The following is a 20,721-nucleotide window of genomic DNA, read 5'->3' on the forward strand; positions in this document are numbered from 1 at the left end:
GGGGGGGGGGGGGGAGTCTCTTGTGGTGCCTTTTACTTTACAAGCAGGAAGAACTATTCTTAAATAAGTGCTTGTATGTTGCATTGGCACTGGGGCAGGCTTTTCATAAAGCGATCACCAAGGGGTTCCTGAGCATCACAACTCTGCGAGCTGCTGAAACTAATACAGCTGGTTCCCCCAGCTTATGTCTCGCCCACCACTGCTCGCTTTTGCTCCCACAGATGCATGCAGTGAAACTGGCAGCGGGATTCTTCTTCTAACAAGCTCTGTGTTCTTGGACCTTACCCCAGTGGGTTTCTGTCTTGCTTTCAGGTAGAAATACAAGTTCTACCAGTACCGAGCTAATGCTGGATTGAGAATTGAACTTTACCTAGTGATAGGTCAGATGGCTTAAGAATTACTAGTCGGGGTAGAGGAAGGTGAATGGGCTTATCAAGCTGAAGGACAGACACAGTGACTTGATGGACGACAGTAAGCCTGTTCTTTTACTTTTTTTTAAAGCCTTACTCTTTTTTTTTTAACAGGCTGGATTGTGTAGTCTCAGGTGGCCACAGTCTTCAGCTGGCTGCTGTCACTGCGCGGCAGCCAGGTTTGTTAGACGTCAAAGTCTTCCCTTAGGTGAGAAGGCATGCCAAGCTATGGAGGTAGCAGGAAGGGAGCATGTGTCCTGGTGGGGAAAGCCCATGTGCAGATGTCCTCTGTGACTTTGTGAGAAGCGTTCAGAAATAGCACTGGCTAAGAACCTCCTGCGTGGTGTCACTGACACCTCTCCAGTCAGGAGGATGGCCTGGATCTTTCTGTTCTGCGGGACTTCGCTCACTAATGTAGCAGCAAATAGGGGACACGGAGTCCCTTAGAAGTCACCTTACCTAGCCAGAAGGACCGGATCCGCTGGTGAGACAGCTATGTTTGCAGCACGATCAGTCATTCACTTCTTATGACCCTGGGAACTGTCTGGAGCAAATGTGGAAGGAACAGAGTCAGTGATGACACAGCCCAAGCTGTGCTAGCTCCATGTTACCTGTTTTGATACTAAATGGGCTCATATGCAAGCAGTATTAGAAACAAAAGGTCTAGGAAATACTGCTTTTCAGAGCACGGGCTTGCTGGCACAGTAACCAGCTAAAAAGAGGTAAGGCAGTAGCTTTCCATCAAAAAAAAAAAAAACCCGACCCTGCAAAAACTTGGACAGTATGGAAAGGTGAATTAGTAGCCAAGGCATGAGATGATTGTGGCTACTGGATAGCAAGCTAAAGGCTTTTGCTGAGGTCGGGGAGTATTACTGTGCCTGTTCCTGGAGTATTAGCAGAAATGATATAATAGTGGATCAAATTAGCAGACACGTGGATAAATGTGATATGCCGAGGAACAGTCAATGGAGCATTATAAGGGAAAGTCCGATCTCACAAACTTACTGAAATTCTTTGAAGAAGTTAGCAAGGAAAAGTGCATTTTATATAATCTCCTTGGATTTTCAAAGGATATTTCACACGATCTGTTGCTTAGAAATCTTAAAGAGTCCAAACAGCTTTGGGAAAGAGGTAGGGTCCGTTGCGCGCTGAAGTTGCTGGTTAAAAGGCAGTTTATTCCTGCCAATAAAGGAATAAAGGAAGGTTGAAGGTTACTGATAGAGTCTCAGATAGATGAGTGCTAGGGCCCCTGCTGTTTAATGTGAGGATAAATCATCCAGAAAAGAATTTTGTGAGATACAATGGTAGGTAGTATATGAAACTCAGCATAGCTAAAGGTTAAAGCTTCACAGAATCACAGAATCTTCATGGTTGGAAGGGACCTTTGAGATAAAGTCCAACCACAAAAAAAACCTCAAAACAAACAAACAAAAAACAAAACCACACAGACACAACCCAACAATCTCGGGCACTAGAGCATGCCCTGAAGTGCCCCGTCTACGTGTTTCTTAAATACCTCCAGGGATGGTGACTCCACCACCTCCCTGGGCAGGCCGTTCCAGTGCCTGACCACTCTCTCAGTAAAGTAATTCTTCCTGATATCTAATCTAAACCTCCCCTGCCACAATTTCAGACCATTTTCTCTGCGCCTGTCATTATTCTCTTGGGAGAAGAGGCCAACCCCCACCTCTCTACAGCCTCCACATGGTTGGGGAAAAAAAGGGCCTCCTTAATTAATACAGAATACTATTCTCTTAATAATTACCACTCAGGAACAAGATCTTCAGGTTATAATAAAAACTTTGAGGAAAATCAGCTTAGTCCTTAGTACCAGTCCAAAAAGTAAATAGAATGTTGAAAAAGGCCATGCTACCACCATGTAAATCCATGCATTTTGCATGTTGTACACAGCTCATCTCTTAACTCAAAAAGGTATTAGTGGCATTTGAAATAGATCAAAAAAAAAAAAAAAAAAGCAGAAAGGATCCTAAAAAGTTGCACAGGATCTATTCCTTAAGAACTAGGGTTAATCAATCTGTAAAAGAGCAAAAGAATGGAATGAGAGCAAGGTCATCACCTGCGAAAGGTGATGCGATAGAACTCTGAAATGACAAGTGGAATGGAGAGAGTAAATAGGAAAAGTTTTTTTGTTGTCTACGTGTCAGTTCTCATAGACAGTGAAAATGAAATTTAACAAGTGGCAGGTTAAAAACAGATGTTTCTTCACAATGAATAAGCTGTGAAATTTCAGGATGCTGTGGCTGTTAAAATTCTCCATAGATTCAGGGAGGTTTTGAGCAAATTAATGGAAAAAAATGTGTTACAGGTTATTAATATAAAAACACATCTGGCTCAAGAATTCATCAGATGGTAAATTGCTGAAGACAGAGAGTATTTTGGAAAAGTATCAGTTCACGCTTGCTCGATTTTTATACTTTGCATTGGTATACTGACAGTGTATTTGATGAGAAGTATCAGATCCAGTATGGTCATTATTGTAACTATCTTTGGATTACACACTAAAAGGACTTCTAAAAGAATTGAAGTTACATACAATCTATTTGATTTCATAGTTGTAATGTCTACAACCAGTGGAAATTTTGCTGCAAACCAGATATAATGCTATTTCATGAAAGCACATTAAAAAATTGTATTAATCAATAAAATGTTGACATAGAGTAGAAGTGGTAAATGAGACTGTTAGAATTGAAGAAGTAACCTAGTTGTCATTAATATCCGTTGAATATCTATAATGAAAATCATCTAGGGCTTGCTTTAAACTAATATCTTGAAACAGAATTGCTCTTAGGAATAGAATTCTTTCAAGGTAGGAATAAACTCGTTTTTCTCCCATTTAGAATTTTGGATATGTATTCCTAAGTGAAGTTTGCCTTTGTTTTTGAGATGCAACACTATTTTTTTTCTAACTCTGGGGGGATTTTCAGACCCTGTCTGAAATAACTTCCAAACCAACAAAGGATTCTTACCAGTCTTTGTCAGGCCTGCTGTCATTTTTAACTTGTGCTATAACCCTTCCAAATCTACAGAGCTGAAAAAAAAACCTCTGGGTTTTGCTTTTACATTTTTTAAAAGGCATGTATGATATTTTTGTAATTCCTCTTTTTTTAGCTTAGTAGTGTAGCTACAAAAGACTCACTAAAGTTTTTACTTTCTTAGTCTGCTGTAGAAGCCAGACAATTTTTCAGGTTTCCAAATTGAATATCAATTGAACCCATTATCTCAAGAACACATTGGCTCCAAGAATCTATTATAATTTTTGGAGTATTGGTCACTGTGGATGCAAGCAATTAGAATGCTTATGAGTAGATATGAATGATGAAGAATTTTTATTTCAGAAGGTCAGTCAGTTGCTGGACTAAATAAATTTCTTCCCTTAGCAGATTGTTCATTGTCTAACTACGCTTTTAACAACTCTTTCTGTAATAGATACAACTGACTGCTAGCAGGAAAGATAATGGATTGTATCAATTTCTGAGGTTGAAGTCCAGGAAAACAGTTTCTCTGTAGCACGCAGAAAGAGGTAAATAAAATTGAGAAATGCAACTCCTGCAGGTCTTCAATGCCTTTTAAACTCATTCTGATGTTACATCCACAGACTTCCCCCAGAGAAGTTATCCAGCATTCTGCCTGAAATTCAGCACCATCCTGACCCTTTCTTATTACTTAAATCTTGGTCTTGGAAAGCACAGGGATAGGAGCACTTATTGTCATCAAGGATCCTTCATTTTTCACTACCCAAATCTTACTGTCTTCTGTGAAAAATCATGGATTCTTTCATGAATTGGGGCAATAGTTTTCATCCAGAAACTGTTGCTCTCCATCTTTGTCTGTTGCTGTATCAGGTATCCATTTACCTAGGTCAAACATTTATTTGATGTAATAATTTCAGATCATCAAATTTGGCTGAGATAGTATCTTGCCCCAGATACCTTCTGAACAGCCTTCTCGTCTGCCTTCTCTTAGCTTTTAGCACAACTGTAGGATGATGTCCAAAGAGATGTCTTGATGTTGTTTAATCCAGACTCATCGAAGTTACTGTTAAATTACTGCATTGGGAATGAAGAAAATTTTTAGAAGACTTTGTCTGAAGGAAAAATAATTTGATTTTTATAGTCGGGTTAGTGGAGTGTGATATGATGTCACCTGTGTACTAAGCCAATAAAACAAAACCATTCCTGGCTTTCTACAACAGTGATGCAATAATTTAAAAGGAGAACTCACTGCAAACTAGTTAGCCTTAATCACTACAAATGCCACTGGAGTTGGTGGAGCACAGATGCTCTTTTATTGTTCCGACATATTTCTGCATGAACAGAGGGCTTTTTGTTTTCAGGCATAATAAGAAATGGAAACAGTGGATGTAGTAGTGAAATGTTCCATCAGACACAAGATGTAAGAATCTGGCGACCTGAATGCTGTGGTTTAGAATATAAAGAATGGTTTTTATATCAAAGTTTTGCTGTTTAAAAAAGACTGTAACAGACAGATGTAACAGGACTTTTAAAAGAACGACTGAAAAAAAACAAGTAGGTCTGTGTTCAGTTGTGTTCTCTGGTAAAGTGAGCTGAAGCATGTGCTAGGCAGGAGTGAGCAGAAAAGTCCCTGGCTGATACTCCCAAACTTCTCAGAAATATTAGCTGTGAAAAAAACATGGAAAATGTGAAAAATTATTTTATTTCTATCATAGAATATCTGCTTTCTTATGGCTCAGATTTTTATATGAATACTAATTTTAAAGCACACTAACATATGTTTTTCTTAAGGTTGGATGTCAGGAAAGGTAGTAATATTAATCATTTGTTGATGCTTCTCTGTTTCTAAAGGAAGTTTCATTGTCCTGACTGGAGCATTGCATTGACAAGTAGTGTAGGTACATTTACTAGGAAAAGTTTTGACAAAAGAAAAATTGTTGTAAGAGACTTACACAGCCTCAGTTGTTTCCTAGAAATAAAAAATGCCAGAACAAGGACCTATTTATGTAGACCCTTTGTTAATATGTCCTTTAGTTTAAATGAACACCTACTAGTTTTGCTTTTAGTTGCATGACAGTGGCCCACAGATGATGAAGGGTTTGCAGTGTCCTTGCTCCTTTCCATTTTCATTTTCCATCCACTGACTGCTGCAAACTGTTTTCCCTTGTTTCCTGCATTTTTCTTGCTCGTGGCAATCCAGCCAGGTTTGTTATTCCTGCTGCTCTTTTCCCACTACCTTGTTTGGTTGCCAGCAGGAGCAGTGAGAGCACAGGAGAAATGGCATAGCTGCTGTTACTGTCACCTGGATGTACTCATGGACAACGTTCCACTAACCGTCAAGCACTGATAGCTATGCTATGATCCCAGTGTCTGTACAGATACCTCTGGTGGAACCTTCAAGTAAATGGCTGAAGATCTTCTCAATTATAGTCATAAAGTCATAGTCATAGTCATAAAGATTCTATTACTTGGGTAAAACAGAATACTTTTTTTAGAACGCTTCTTGAAAACCTTTGTAACGTTAAGCCCATATACTCTGTTTCGTTTCATGCAATTTTAATGCCAAATGGCTCAGATTTTGCAAAATAAGGGACTCTGGTAACTTGCATTTCTCTTTACTCCTTGTCATGCCTTACATAGGAAAGGTCAGTAATAGTATTCTATAAACAGCAGTAGTCATAGTATTGTGTCAGTGTCTACATCAATCACTGGGTATGTTATGTTGATAGCAGAACTGACAGAAGAACTAATGGGAGAACTGTGGGGCCAGCAGGTTGAGGGGGGTGGTCCTTCTCCTCCTCCTCTCCACACCCCACCTGGAGTACTGTGTCCAGCTCTGTGGACCCTGGTATAAGAAAGACAGAGCAGGTCCAGGGGAAGGCCATGAAGATGCTCAGAGGGCTGGAAGACTTCTTCTATGGAGACAGGCTGAGAGAGTTGAGGTTCTGCCTGGAGAAGAGAAGGCTCCAGGGAGACCTTGTTGCAGCCTTTCCAGATTTAAAGAGAGCTTTACAAGAAAGACAGAGAGGGACTTTTTTATCTTTTGCCATTTCCCTGCCAGAGTTAGAATTTTTCCAGTAGGTATATTAAATATATTATCAGAAGTGCAGCAGTTGCAGTTCTGCTAATTTTCTGGCATACATAAGGTGCAAGTGATGATCCTTGTCACTGCAGGTACCCGAGTGGCTCCTTTCTAGCAGTCATGATTCTTGAGATTCTGGCAGGTTAGCACTGTGACAAGCGGGATGTGTACCTCTTGGACTAGACAGAGTTAAATAGTTCCTAAAGTTGTCTCTCAGAAATGTCATAAAATGCTTGTGAAATATTGGGTACAAAATATATTTTGCTGTCTGAATCCATCCCATTTTAGAGACAGAATGATCTCCTAGATTCAGTGTTTAGACCTTAAATGAATGTGTTGCTTTGAAGGAGTGCTGATCAGTTAAATTACAGCTTTGTTAAAAGGAAATTGATTTGTTCATTCATCTGAAAAAAACTCAAGATCTCTTTGAAAGATCAGTAGGGTCACATTGTCCTTAGCTTCACAGAGAACAAAACCAGCAGGTAAGAATGCTTCCAAGAAACAATAACAGTATGTGCGTGTATGTTTCTAGTGCAGTACGTTCGTGAGCATCGCTCATCATCTTTCTTGGATGGTTGAATGTGATTTCCTCACCTCTCACTTAAATAGCATCGAAATGAATGCTGTTTTTATGTAAGTAGAGTATATTTTACAAATTTTCATCCCATAGTTATTTACAAAATAATTACAATGCACCAAATAGAGATGCACTCTGTCACTCATCAAAGCATAGCTTGCTTAAGTGGAAACGGGGAGCTTTGCATATTCCTTGAAATGGTGTATAATATCCTTTTCGGTGCTTTCAGTTGTCTAGATATTAGTAGAGAAATTACAGTAAGTGTTTCCCAGGGAGGTGGTTGAGGCCCCATCCCTGGAGATATTCAAGGAGAGGCTCGATGAGGCCCTGGGCAACCTGGTCTAGTTGGGGGTGTCCCTGCTGACTGCGGGGGGGTCGGACTAGATGGCCTTTGGAGGTCCCTTCCGGCTTAGACAATTCTAGGATTCTATGATTCTATATTGTGATGGGTGCTTTCTTCTGACAATTTGAAATACAGTGTGATATTTTGGGAGATTCTACACTGAAAAATCTAGATTTATTTGTTTGATCACCTTTTTATTTTTACTTTATTAAAAATACATTGCTGTTTATAAAACCAGTAGTTTTTGCATTGAAATGCACTGACTTACAGATAGTCAAAATTTCTAAATGCAACTGTGTGCTTTTAGAAAGTGGCTGACCTTGTGTACTAGCTGTCATTACTTTTTAAGGTCCACCATGTAGGCCTTTTGCATCTTTACAAGATCCAGCAACAGCGTGACCCTACCAACCGATACTCTTTCCTGTGGAAGAGCCTCCTCAAACAGAGACTTCTGCTTCAGGAACAGGCTAAGGTTTCTAAACGTAAAAGGGATTTTCAGATTTTTCCGTGGATGAGTGTGCTTGTGAGCAGCCCTGTGTTGCCATCCTCTTTATTTTTGCTTTCTGTGGATATCCTTGGCAGCCAAAAAGTTTCGTTTTCAATTGTTTCAGTTTAATGCCGCTGAAAATGAAGTTGACATTCAAGTTTTTGGCTGGCCAGGTTGTACCAGAGGCTCTCCAGAGCCTTGCCTTTGGACTGCAGCGCAGTTCCAAACTTGTTTACCTAAATCTTAACATGAGTTTTAAATTATGTTAAGCTGAGCAAGCATAATTGAAAAATACATCCTGGAGTCGGTCAAGCCAGGGTCAAGGCGTGTTGCACCCTGTTTAGAGTGATTGCTCAGTTATACCATCCACAGGGCTTTCTGTGGCTTCATGGCCAGGCAGTGTGCGAGGGCAAGGAGAAACCAACCTGAGCAGCATTGCAGTGCCTGAATGGGGTTCTCATGCTGCCAGCATGAGAGACACTGCTCTGGTTACGAACATTAACAGTCTCTGGTTCATATCCTTTAGCTTATCACTGATGCTGACTGTCCTGTGAGTCACAGCTGATGGTGCCTCTTTATACAGGGCCGGGTGGTAGTTGTTCACTTTTGCGTGATGAAAAAGTGGTGCGATCAACATTGACCTGTGATAGAGAAGTCACTTTCATAGGCATTTGTTAAACTAGCAGTGTTAAATGCACTCTATCAAAAGTGTATTGAGTTACTTTAGTCAGTGGAACAGTCTATAGTGAGCTTTTTATACTAAAGCAAACAGTGCTTGAGGTGAAAATGCCAGAACTATCAAGTATGTCTGTCTTTAGCTTGATTTGATCTTATAAAATGTCAAACATTTCTTTTTGTGCTTCTTTGCCTTCTGATCTACATAGAGGAGGTCTTAGGATGGTAGTGTCACTATTGCACTAGGTACAGATATTTTATACTTTCAACTTGTGCCCCTGTATTTTCTCCCCTGATGATCTGCAGGTATGCTCTCTTCATCTAACATTTCAGTGGAGCCTGGGTTTGGCTGCATGGCGTCTGGTCTCTCCTGCCATGTGTGCATGTGCCTCCCCTACCATGGATTTACCACCTCTCATTTAGATGATGAATCCAAGTACTGTAGACAACACCATCAAAATTATTGTGCCAATCACTGCAGCTACATCTACACAGAATTTTTCCTTCAAGTGAAAACTGCTGCTAGTCTCTGTTGCAGCTGCCCCTGTTGCATCCTTGAAAGCTTATAAATGGAAAGAAAACTAAAGCCATGCTTCAAATCCTTTGTTCTGCACAAACTGGAGTTGTGAAAGAAGTGAGTTTGAAAGAAAATACTCCACCTGGATAAAAGTCCTGGTGCCTGAGTCAGCAAGCCAAAGTCTCAGATCTCTGAGTTGAGCAATAACTTTAAGCCTTCTACTTGTGGGTGTATGTGCCGGCATAAAGAGACTGTAATAAGAGTTGCTAGACTCTCTATCCCACAGACATACAAATGAAGAAATAACTCATCGTCTCACTATCCTACGCTATGTTTTATTCAAGTCAACTCTCAACGTTATTGCCACTTTTCAACCTTAGTATTTAAAACACAGAGAATGTAATGTTGGTCACCATTCCACATGGGGTGAGATGTTGGCCTAGCAATGTTTTTTTTTGATCTGTGCTTTGATGTGTAAAATGTAACACTGAATTTGATAATGTCAGGCTCTGTTCACAGAGGTTTGAAGTGGCAGAGATGCTTTAATTACTTCCAGTTGATGACTTAAAAACTTCTGGCACATACAGAATATTTCAGTGTAAAAAAGCACCCCAAAGCCCAAAACCAAACAAACCTCTTCACCATCACTTTTCCATAACTCAATTCCCAAGCTTTGCTAGTGCATTTGTTACTTAAAACTTCACAGAAATGTTCCTCCAGATGAAGGTATCCAGCAAGAGCAATTTTTGCCCATTCATTAAAATTTGGCAAATCTTAAATCTTTACTGTAACCATGTAAAAATTGGCTTTAGCTTAACTTTTTCTGCTCCATTTTAATTACAGGCATCTCTGCGAGCCGTATGTAAAGTCGGTGTGCAGGTGTGAATGTGCTGGTGTGGCTGCTGTGCTCCTGGCAAAGCCAGTGGGTTTTGGTCAGGGTGGTAACTCCTTACCTGGGGAGGGGAGGGTGGGGAGGGATTTTTCTGCCGTGTTTGGGAGAGGGCTCAGTACCTGGAGGGTTCTTGAACATAACTTTTGATTTGCTTCATTTGTGTTAGTCTGTCCCCACAGTGAGGATTAAAATCACCAATGTCCCGGTGTGGCAGGCCTCCCACCTGCACCAGGTCACCAGGCTTCCTCCTGAGCCACAGGGCTCCCTTCTGCAATAAATCATGATCTATAATGCAGGACAGACTGCAGTAAGTATTTTAGAAACTCAGCTTTTGAAAATGAGCTGTTTAACTGCAGTATCCAAAGCAGATAAAATAGTTAACTTTTGAGCTAACTGTGCTTGAAACAGAAGATGCTTTTAGAATGCAATATAACTTTCAGCAAAAGCCAGGTGCTTTTGAAAAACAAGTAGTTTTGATCTCTTTACTTCTTTATCCTTTTTGGGTAAGGAGTTCATTATCACTTGTCTTTCCAAGGGTGTAGAAACTATGTAACCTACACTAATTTTAGTCAAGAATGTATTTTAATAATGTTAAGATTTAATTATGAGGAACTATGTAAAGCCTTACTTCTTTGATCCTGGCTTATTTGGCTATTCTACAATAATGTTCTTATAGTTTACATGCAAAAGTACTTTTTTCAAATAAGAAGTATGCTTTTTTAAACTCCAAATTGTATTCAGACTTTTTAGGGTTAAACTGTAGAATTACACAGTGTTACATTGTAAAATAATGGTTGCAAATCATGATTAGAGCCATTGCTGGTCTTTTCTCATTATATTAATAATAGATTTTTTGGTGCAAGAAATAGGTAGCATTTTCTTTTCATGGTAAAACCTGAGTAGTTTTTTACTGGTTGCGATAGATTTCCTAAGCAGTGTGGTGTGGTCCAGTGTGTCCCCTTCCTTCTCTTCACCCCCGGATACAGCCCGGCTGCCGTACGGTCACACGCTAATGCCACGTTCTGTGAGACACTGCTGCAGTATTAAAGCAATTCAGATGTCAACTGAGAGTCATGAAAGACTGGTGTGCTCAATGCCTGGTTCCTAAATGAGTGTCAGAAGTAGGATGTTTCAGAAATACTTAGCTGATCCCACTTGTACAGCATTTTATCATTCATTATGAATTTCTAGCAAGCACTGTGGCAGTACTTCAGAGGAGGAACTCCCACAATCGTGTTATGCCATTACAACTGTCCTTCTTCAGACTCGCTTCTGTGATGATATCCTTGGAAAAATCAATAGGAATTAGGGAGCTGGTGCAGCTGCTCTCAAAATCTCATTGTTACCTTGCTCTACCCCTGTCTTTCTTTTTCCTCTTGTACTCAGTCTTCAAGCTCCTGTGAGAGTGGCTGTCTCTTTATTAAATATTTATACCGCTATGATATCAAAATGTTGCTTTTAGCAGTGCTGCTAATTACCCATAGAAGTTTTACTGTTCATTGCCAAAGGAGAGAAGTGTGATGCCCCTGACTGAGTTTATAAGAATCTTTCCTCAGACTTTCAGGTGGGTTGTGTAACCAGTATTTTGGGGTTTTTTGTTTAAGCTGGAACTTTTATTTGGCAATAGTAAAGTGATAAATACGGTTGCTGATCTTGAATGAGATGGTTGATACTTGGAATTCTGAAATAATATGGCATATAATTAGCAAACATTGCATTTAGTTTTTCCTTTATTCTTGGTGTAAAAGGTTATGATATTTATGGTTATGATAAATGTTAAGAGGTTACAGTAGAGGCTATGATATAGCTCTTCTGTTGTCACAGAACTTGAAAATTTAGTGAATACGTCTGCCTACTAAACAAATATCTTCTCTTTGTCCTGTAAGATTCTTTTCAAGTCTCATTTTCTTAAGATAAAATACTTGAAAATTTTCATTTTCATGTTGTCACTTTTGTTCCACTGTGATGTTTTTGTAATATGGCACATTAAAAAATAGCCTAAGGATTTTAGATGCTGTGTTTATACAAAACAGCAAAGGAAGACCAGTGGCATTGGCCCTGGACACTGCCCACGCGAGCCTGGGGGCTCCTGGAACTGCTTTCGCCGTCCCTGTGTTCAGCCCAGGCAAGCTTTCCAGGTCCCTGAGGCTGTGGACTGGCTGGACCCTTCACACCCCTTCCCTACCACCCAATTCTCCCCTTTTAGGAGGAAACACATGTATTACATGCCCTTTATCTTCAAAAACATAAGATGAGAGGTGAAAAGAGCAACCCAAGTTTCCTTTCTCTGAATCACTGCCCGGTTCCAGCGTTGGCCTTGCTAGCTTACTGTCCTCTGAGAACACAGAATGGGTTGGAAGCTCTTAATGGAAAAAAACAACACAAAAAGAAGGCAGACTAGGCCCATTTCAGCCATTTTCAGATCCCTGAGTTTGTTGCATCATCTCATATTCTGTCCTTTTTCTCCTTCAGTTGAAGTAGAGACTTCTTTGGTGGTGGATGTGGTTGGTCTGTTTGCTGAAAGATAAACTGAAGACTGCAAATGGGCAGACCATGAGTATTTTACAGCAGGGCCCTCATGAGCCACGGCAGCTTGAGAGAGGCATCAGCTGTCATATCTGGGTTTCTTCTGGGCTTCCAAACATGCTGGGAGCCAACTGTTCCAGCCAGGGTACAGGGGCAGCTTCTCCCTGTCTTTCTGTGTTTCTGCTGGAATGTTTAGTGGCTAATTCAGAAAAGAAAACTACAGATTTCCAAAGCATAAAAGGCTAATGTCTGTCGTAGTGTTAAAGATGAAAGACCTCGTGTATACTGTATGAAGGTGAAAGGCATTAGCACAGTTTATGGTATCGTATTTTAAGTAGGGCATTGTTTTCTTAGCTAGTTGTGACCCTGTCAGTTCTCTCCTTGCATTCTTCCAGAGGTTGATTTCTTGCTATCACGTCAAATATAATGTTTGCCTTCACCTGAAGGGCTTTCATGGACAGTCCCCATTCTATCATCTTTCATTTTATTTTCATAATGTGATCATTATAGTTAGATTAGCCATTTGCTAAATGTTCAATACCTCTATGCTGATTCTTGGTTTTGCAGGGCGTTTCTCTTGTGTCTGTTCAAAGCCAAATCATTGCTCAGTTTCACAGTCCTTCTACAAATTTTCCCTTTCCTTTCACTGAGAATCTTTTCATTTGGGTAGTGATCATGTTATGCAGACACATATTTTACTCGTTTTATTTCACTCACCTTTCTATATTGTGTCCATAGCATCTATAACCCTTTATTGTGCACGTAGGCCATAAGCTTTGTCTGTGAAAGCAGATGTCACTGCTGGTTCAGTGACTGATACCATAAACTAATCTCATTAACAAACTTGAGTGAAAATCATTCTTTCAATTTATTTTTGAGATTGTAGCTGTTGAAGGTAGTATGAACTATTGGCTTGGTTTTGTACAGTCGTTCATTAAAGTCTGAAACTATCCGATATTTAGAGTAATGCAGCTGTTTCTGCATCTGAAAACACATTAATTTCTACAGCACTGAGAGCTATGGCTGTGAACAATGCAGTGACTTTCTTGAAGAATGGGCATAGTATCTGCATGTTTATATTTTAAAATATAGAGATGATGGAAAGATACAAAATGCTGCAGAATCCTTTATGTGATTGACAAATCTGGTCTCTGTGTATGTAACTAAAGATATGAAGGCTGTGCACTAGCTTTTAGATGAGTGCCTACTTCATTATTATTATGAAAAACTTTGGGGTGCTTAATGCAGTTGCTTATTGGGTACCTCTGGTCACAGGGGGGACACGGACAGCATGTTCGGCATGGTGTCAGCTGGCTGAGCAGTGTCACACAGCAGCATCACAAGGTAGGACACAACTATCCCAAAATCAGCGTTGCCTCTGAAGTTTTATGGGAAAATGGGATGAAAGGGAGGCCAGCATGGCCACCGCTCTCCTTCTTGAACAGCCCTGACAGCACTGGTGGGATTCAGACCAAAGTGGTCTTTTCCTTCCTCTTCACAAACGGACCTCTCGGAGGAGCTGTGGGGAGGAGACAGTGCGAGACTCCCACTGGTGGGACCGCCTGCAGAATGGGACCTGAACAAAGCTGTAGTACGGCTGGGCTGTACCGTGACACACCAATACCTGAAAGCAGCTCATGAGAGGACTACTCTGGGGAAATAAAAATATCTCATTACAGCTCTTCCCCGTGGTTCCCCAAATCCTTTTCACATGAATTGCATCCACATCCTGATTCTCTTGGATATTCTGCAGCTCTAGACCCCTTGGATTCCTCTATTTCTTCTGTAAGGTCATCCAGGCACCAGTAACTGTGCTGGAAAGCCAATGTAGAAATAGAAGCTTTGAGATAGTCCCAACAAGCTGAATGTAAGGTACTGGGCATGAAGCAGCTTGTGCCTGATTATATGTGCCCAACATAATAAATCTCAGTTTCCTAACCTGCTATGCCTGGGATATTTCGATCCCAGTGTGTGCTTTGTGGGTGACAAGTCTGGCATGGAGCAGTCTAGGTGGGATGACTCATACACAAAAGAGACCATCTAGAAGGTTCACTGTGCCAGCAGCTGCAGCCCGGTGCCAGTCTCCTCTCTGTCCCTCTGACATAAACCAACGTGTGCTCTTCCCAGCTGCACGGCCTGATAAGCTTCTCTTGACCATCTCACGAGCGGAGATGCTCTGCCTTTATGCCATCTGCTGGTTCCCTCCATCAGGTAAAGGTGAGAGGCTGGGGAACAGAGCCGCTGGAAAGTACCTGTAAGGTGTTTGTGCTGGTGTAATGTCTGGCATAGTATGGACCCGTTCACTAACTGTCTTTTTAAAAATGGGGTTAGTTGTTTAAATAGTCTGCTTGGCAGAACTCTTGAGGTGGGGCCATGGCAGTTCCTGTGTTCATGTGCCTTTGTCTTGCTGGCACAGAAGGGTGCTGTTTACACCCACCTACACAAGCACAGGTGCTTCAAGCACATTTTTACATGCTCTTTGAGCGAAAGTTAAACTGATGTCTGCTTTCTTGCATGCTTTTGAAGAATTTTACATCCTTGTTTAAGAATTTTGCTTTGGTTTTGTGTTTTGATATCACTTCTAATTTCTAGTTCACTTCTCATTCACGGAAATTCAGTATTCATCCCTGCCTTCTAATACAGGTGGATATTGGCCATTTTTTTTCTTTTCCATATGTTCAAAGAGTATAGGTAGTGAAGATATTTGCACAGGGAGATGGCACAATTTATCAGGGAAATAATCTGTAAAGAGTTGGGAATTTGTGTGCATTTGCCTAGAATGACTTCAGCAATTAATGAGCTGAGTTTACAGGCCCTATGTGCTTCTTCATATGCGTGCTTACAGTGCCACGGCTCTGGGTGATTTAATCTAGGAAGGAATGTTTTACAGAATAACTGAAATATTGTCTGTCCTTTTAGGCTGTGAAGCATGTTACGGAACCATACAACAAGTGGATGAAGAGGAAAGGAAAAAGTGCTGTTGATAGCTAGGGTAGCAACATGGGAAACACAACCACCAAATTCCGCAAAGCTCTTATAAATGGAGATGAAAACCTGGCCTGCCAAATCTATGAGAGCAACCCTCAGCTGAAAGAAACTCTTGACCCAAATACTTCTTACGGAGAAACGTACCAGCACAACACCCCGCTCCATTATGCTGCTCGGCATGGGATGAACCGTATTCTAGGGTGAGTACCATTTGAAGTTTTGTTTGGGTGTCAGTAAGTGACCAAAAGAAACACAAGAGTGTCAGCCAGGTTATATACACCGTGTGTGTGTGTGTTGCAGGTACGGAATTCATAACATGTTCAAGTAGTAATAGAAAACATGCAAATTAGTCTATAACCACAGACTGGTATAACAGGTTTTGTTTTTATTTTTAGTATCTTTGGTCCTTCCTTGTAACATTAATCTTGGACAGCTTTAGTTTGATTCCTGAAGACTTTTATACCACGGTTCTTTGAAAATAGTGACTGTTGTGCTGTTCTTGATGTATTTTCCTGTCTTAAAATCGGCTGTTTGTAAAGCGGTAGCTAATAGATACCATACTGATTGTATCCACTTCTAGATGGATACATCTATATATAAGTTTATTCTTATGTTATTCAAGCAGCTTTTATTTTTCATTTTGGGTTAATAACAGTGAACATCAATATCTTGATAATGAGTAAGTTTATTATTGCCACAGTCAACATGTATGGTATTCCCTATTATTAGCTACTTCTGTTCTTCTTTGTTTTTGTCAGTGCTCTAAGATCAATTAAAGATTAACATCTTATCCATGTCCAGATGTGGCAGGTACAAGCTGTTCTGGTCCAGTATTTCATACAGCTAGTACCAAGTGACATTGCCAAACTTCTTCTTCAGCGGGTAGTAAGTTACAGAGAATTTTGTAAATATCCTCCTCCTTGTATCAGGAAACAGAATGGAAATATATTCTGAATTGTGTTATTGTTAATATTATTGTCATCTCTATGTGTATCTACTGATGGGTCTGTGGTATTCATAAGGTTTTTTTTGTCTCTCACATGCTGTAACTTCACTAGCTATCTGGCCTCCCACCATAAATTTTTCCCCAGTGTTTTACATTCACCTAACAAGTTTTTATACTCTATAACTTCTAATTTATCTTTATTTTTGGTAAATATTTTTCTCTTCTCCTCCATGTATTCGATATTTCTGTTTTTATTAGTTTTCATTTCATCACTGAATCTTTTTGATTGTTTGTTTCTTAACATGCCCAAACTTTACCCCATTCCTGATTCTTGAATTACAATGGAACTTAATTTAAAATAACAACCAGTTTTTACTTATATTTCCTGTGTGATCTTTTTCTCTGAGATTGTCAGTTTATTTCTCTTAAGTACTTTCCACTGTGGTAGAATGACAGAAGATCAAAGTAGCAGTGGTTTGTATTTCAGGTTGAGGTAGGGTACAGTCTAATCTTATCTAGGTTTTTATGGCTGTTCAAGGGGTTTCAGCAGGGGCTGGTCTAAGCAATTGTAATGCAAAGAAAGAGTATTGTGATTACCAATATGTTATATGGGATGAATTTGGCAGAAAATCGTTGATGTCAGAGGGGAAGTTGCATTGGTCACAACACTGCCTCTTTCCACGTCAGGTTTTGCTGGGTTTTATTCCTTTTGCAGGGATGTTGAAAATTAGTTTTGGATGCATTTGAGGGAGATATGTGGAAATTGTTTTTCAGCACATGACTCCTCTCAGGTTAAGAGGATATTAGGGGATTTTTGTGCTGCAAAAATATATGTCAAGGAGAAGCATTAGAGGAATCCCTGGTAACTTCTTTGCAGATCTTCCGGCTGACTATTTTCTGATAAGGTTGAAGCGGCTCTGAAATTCAGACTGTTGTTATTTCTGGAGATGTAAATAAAAAAGAGGGTACTTATTATGAAGGTGTAATAATTGCGTATACTTCTTTCCTAAAAGTAGTTTTAAAAAGTTTTCTCTTCTGATTCTGTTATAAAAGATAACCACCTAGCTATTTTCCCTTTCTCTAACACAACAAAAGAATTTTGTCCTGCTTTAATAACTTAAAATATTACAATATATAATAATATTTCATCTGAATAATTTATTAGGATGTCACTGTCTACATTATTCACTTTTGAATAACGAAAAGCGAGCTTCTTTTTAATTATCAATGATTACATGGGTAAGTTGAATATTTAGAATTAATTATCATTATGATAGATTGATGACTATTAATTATGATAGATTATTCATTAAAGTAAGTATGTCTGCATTGGAATTATTCATGCTAGACTCCCTTTATAGTCAGTGTGGACCTAGGTAATAGATCTAGTCAGAATAATTAGTGAAGGCAACAGCAAGATTCATTTTATTGTGAAATTGACCCTGAAATATTTTAAATCAATGGTGTGCCAGAAGTGCCTGTTTCTTCCCATTGATTTTAAAGGGAATCTAAGAGAACTGGATCAACTGTAGTTGTCTGCATTGTAGATCTCCAGAGCTGAAAAGATTAATCTCATCCTAGAACATGCTAAATCGTGAAATTGAATAGTGAGCAGCTGCAAAGCTGTAAATGGGACACTCCGCAATTTTACAGTATCGGAGATGAATGCTTCTCGTGGGAGATACTCCTTGTGATCCAGTGTCCATGGTCTGTGATGGATGATGGGTGCAGAGTTTGGGTCCATCCAGGCGTGTCTTCTGAAATGCACCTAAGGCAGGCTGAAAAACTGGTACCTTTATCTGACTTACTCCCTAAAACTCAAAATCTCATTTAAAAGCAGTCCTCACTAAATATAGATGTGTGGCATCCCATGGTGGCTTCCCTGGTGCTTCCTATGGCTTCCACACAAGATACAAAACAGTTGGTAGGCTTTATCTTAACAGTAGTCTGACCTACAAAGTCTGACCTATAAGCAAAGCTCAAACGCCAGTCAGCTGCTATGTTTTCAGCTCTTAAAACTGACCTTTCTCTAGCTGATTCCTGATTATTTTCTTAATTCTTAATTTTTCCTGATTCTACTTAATAAGTAGAATATATGTGATGCCTGTGGAGTTCACTGGTCACAACACAGCCTTGCTCTCCAGGAACAGGTGCCACTGTTGGGTGTGTTGAGTTACTTCTCCTTGACCAGGTTTCTCTGTGCCCCTTAGAAAAGTGGGAGCCTTGGATTGCCGTGCTCTCCCCTGCATGTGCTTAGACACCGTTCAAATGCGCTCACTGAAATGATCATCTCTTCCTCAGGCCGTTCCTATTTTTCTTTCTTTGGAAATTTGGTACTGCAGAATAAGGTTGCTTCATTAGCGATTGGTGAGATGAGATATATTTATGCAGTACACTTCTAAAGGTTTCTTGTTCTGTGTTGTCTGTTCTCCTTCGTACAACCATGTGGATGTTTTACCACAGGCAAAGTAATAAAACCCAATTATATTTGGGTTGTAGAGGAGTGCAGCTTTGGTCCTTGCCAGCCAGGATAACTGAATCTTTATTTCAATTAATTTTGTTACCAGGTGGAGTTTGTGATGCTGTGGAGTTGATTGGTAACTGCTGAATCACTGTGTCGAACGGCCTAACTTCACCCTGGGGTTAGAGGCTCATGTGGCTTCCTCACAGAGAGAGCTCTTGGCCCGGTACTTACCGGAATAATGACTGAGAGACTTCCAATTTCTCATAAACAGAAGTAAATTTATCAGAAATAATTAATTAACCTTTATAGCTAAACGCAACATCCAGCTAAAATACTTGGTGACATTGTATATGAACCCAGTTTTCCTTTTAGCCAAAATATAGACACTGGATGATTTGATTTTTTCAAATTTGTAAGTTTTTTCAATTTAAATGTAATAAAATTACTCCATTGAGGCATTCAAGGAAAATAAAAATAAGCGTCATTAAAGATCAAGCAACATACAGATTGAAAGGATTTTTATGGAGGGGGAAGGATAGGGGAAGATGAGTCAATCTCCATAATACAGCCATACTTTTTAAGAAATAGAATGTAAATGGGTCACATGGTCATAGAAAGAGATCAAATTGGTTAAGCAGGACCACCCTTTCATAAATCCGTGCTGGGTGGCCCTGATCCCTTGCCTGCCCTGCACTTGCCGTGAGAGCTCATCCAAGATGATCCTCTCCATGATCTTTCCCAGTACTGAGGTGAGGCTGACAGGCCTATAGTTTCCCGGATCCTCCTTCTGGCTCTTGTCGATGGGCATCACATGTCTCTGAAGACTTAGGATTTTGGAAGGAAGAATTAGATCTTCACAGACTTCAGTCAGCAGAGGAGTCGGTGTCAGTGGTAGGCTCTCACGTGCCTCCTGTTAGCCCAAATCACCGTGGGCAGAGGGTGATCACTCCTTACTGCAGAGGGTTATTAATAGTGGAAATTCTGGTAGTGTTAGTTCTTAGACAAAGGGCCAATTGACTTTAAGGCTTACAAGAAGTCAGGGTAATAGTTTGTGAATTTCCTTTGATAAATGGTTCATAGTCTGTCAGCAGATTCTTTATCTTAGAATAGAAATAGTCGCTGTCTCCTGCCCAGGTTTTTACTGCATGCAGGAAGCTCTTGAGCTGTAAGAGAAGCATAAGAATCTTAAGGAAACAGAGAAGAAACTGTAAGTACTAATTAAAGAATTTTCTAGCAGTATATAATGTACATAAATATCAATAATTACTTTTATTAGATGTGGCTTTCAACATCAGGTAAATAACAGTACTTTTCACAAAATTATTTAAACCAGCTGATACTTCTATAGAGCTGTCAGTAATGACTAAAAAGATTTCTTCCAGTGCTTGCTAGTACACTGGAGTTGTTTTGTTATATTACATTTGGAGGAAAAAGTACTTCAAGCTAATGAAGTAACCATGATTACTCAAGGTTTAATGCATCAGTATTAACCTACCGTGTTGGAAGCTGAATGATTCAATAACTATATGAATTAATTCATGGCATATGAGTTTTAAATTACTGGGTGACAAGACCTGACTCTCCTATATGTTATTGTAACTCATGGCTTACCCGTACTTCTCTGAATGTTAAGAAATCTATGAGCTTTAGGTTTATGCCCGCACTGGAGTTTGCGGGGTAACGTTCTTAATAGCAAGCTGGACTTACATGGGCTGTCTAACCCAGGGACCAGAGGGAATGTTGTGAAAGGGAGCCCTTCAGTTTCCCTTGTTGCTGCTGCTCACCTTTCTCTAGTACCCTACTTGTCTTGCTTAAAGCAAG

General features: G+C 39.9%; 1 protein-coding gene across 5 annotated transcripts in view; it reads left to right on the top strand.

Annotated features, from left to right (window-relative positions):
* Nucleotides 1-20,721, top strand: part of ANKIB1 (ankyrin repeat and IBR domain containing 1) — a 77,497-nt gene that overhangs the window by 13,486 nt on the left and 43,290 nt on the right. For all 5 annotated transcript variants that reach the window (XM_014940276.1, XM_014940272.1, XM_014940277.1 and 2 more), the window contains exon 2: nt 15,422-15,690. In XM_014940276.1, the coding sequence (XP_014795762.1) occupies nt 15,503-15,690 (188 nt within the window). In that variant the 5' untranslated portion in view covers nt 15,422-15,502. The remainder of the gene's footprint in view (nt 1-15,421; nt 15,691-20,721) is intronic.

This window comes from Calidris pugnax, unplaced genomic scaffold (genome assembly GCF_001431845.1).
Source record: "Calidris pugnax isolate Ruff unplaced genomic scaffold, ASM143184v1 scaffold76, whole genome shotgun sequence".
Lineage (NCBI taxonomy): Eukaryota > Metazoa > Chordata > Aves > Charadriiformes > Scolopacidae > Calidris > Calidris pugnax.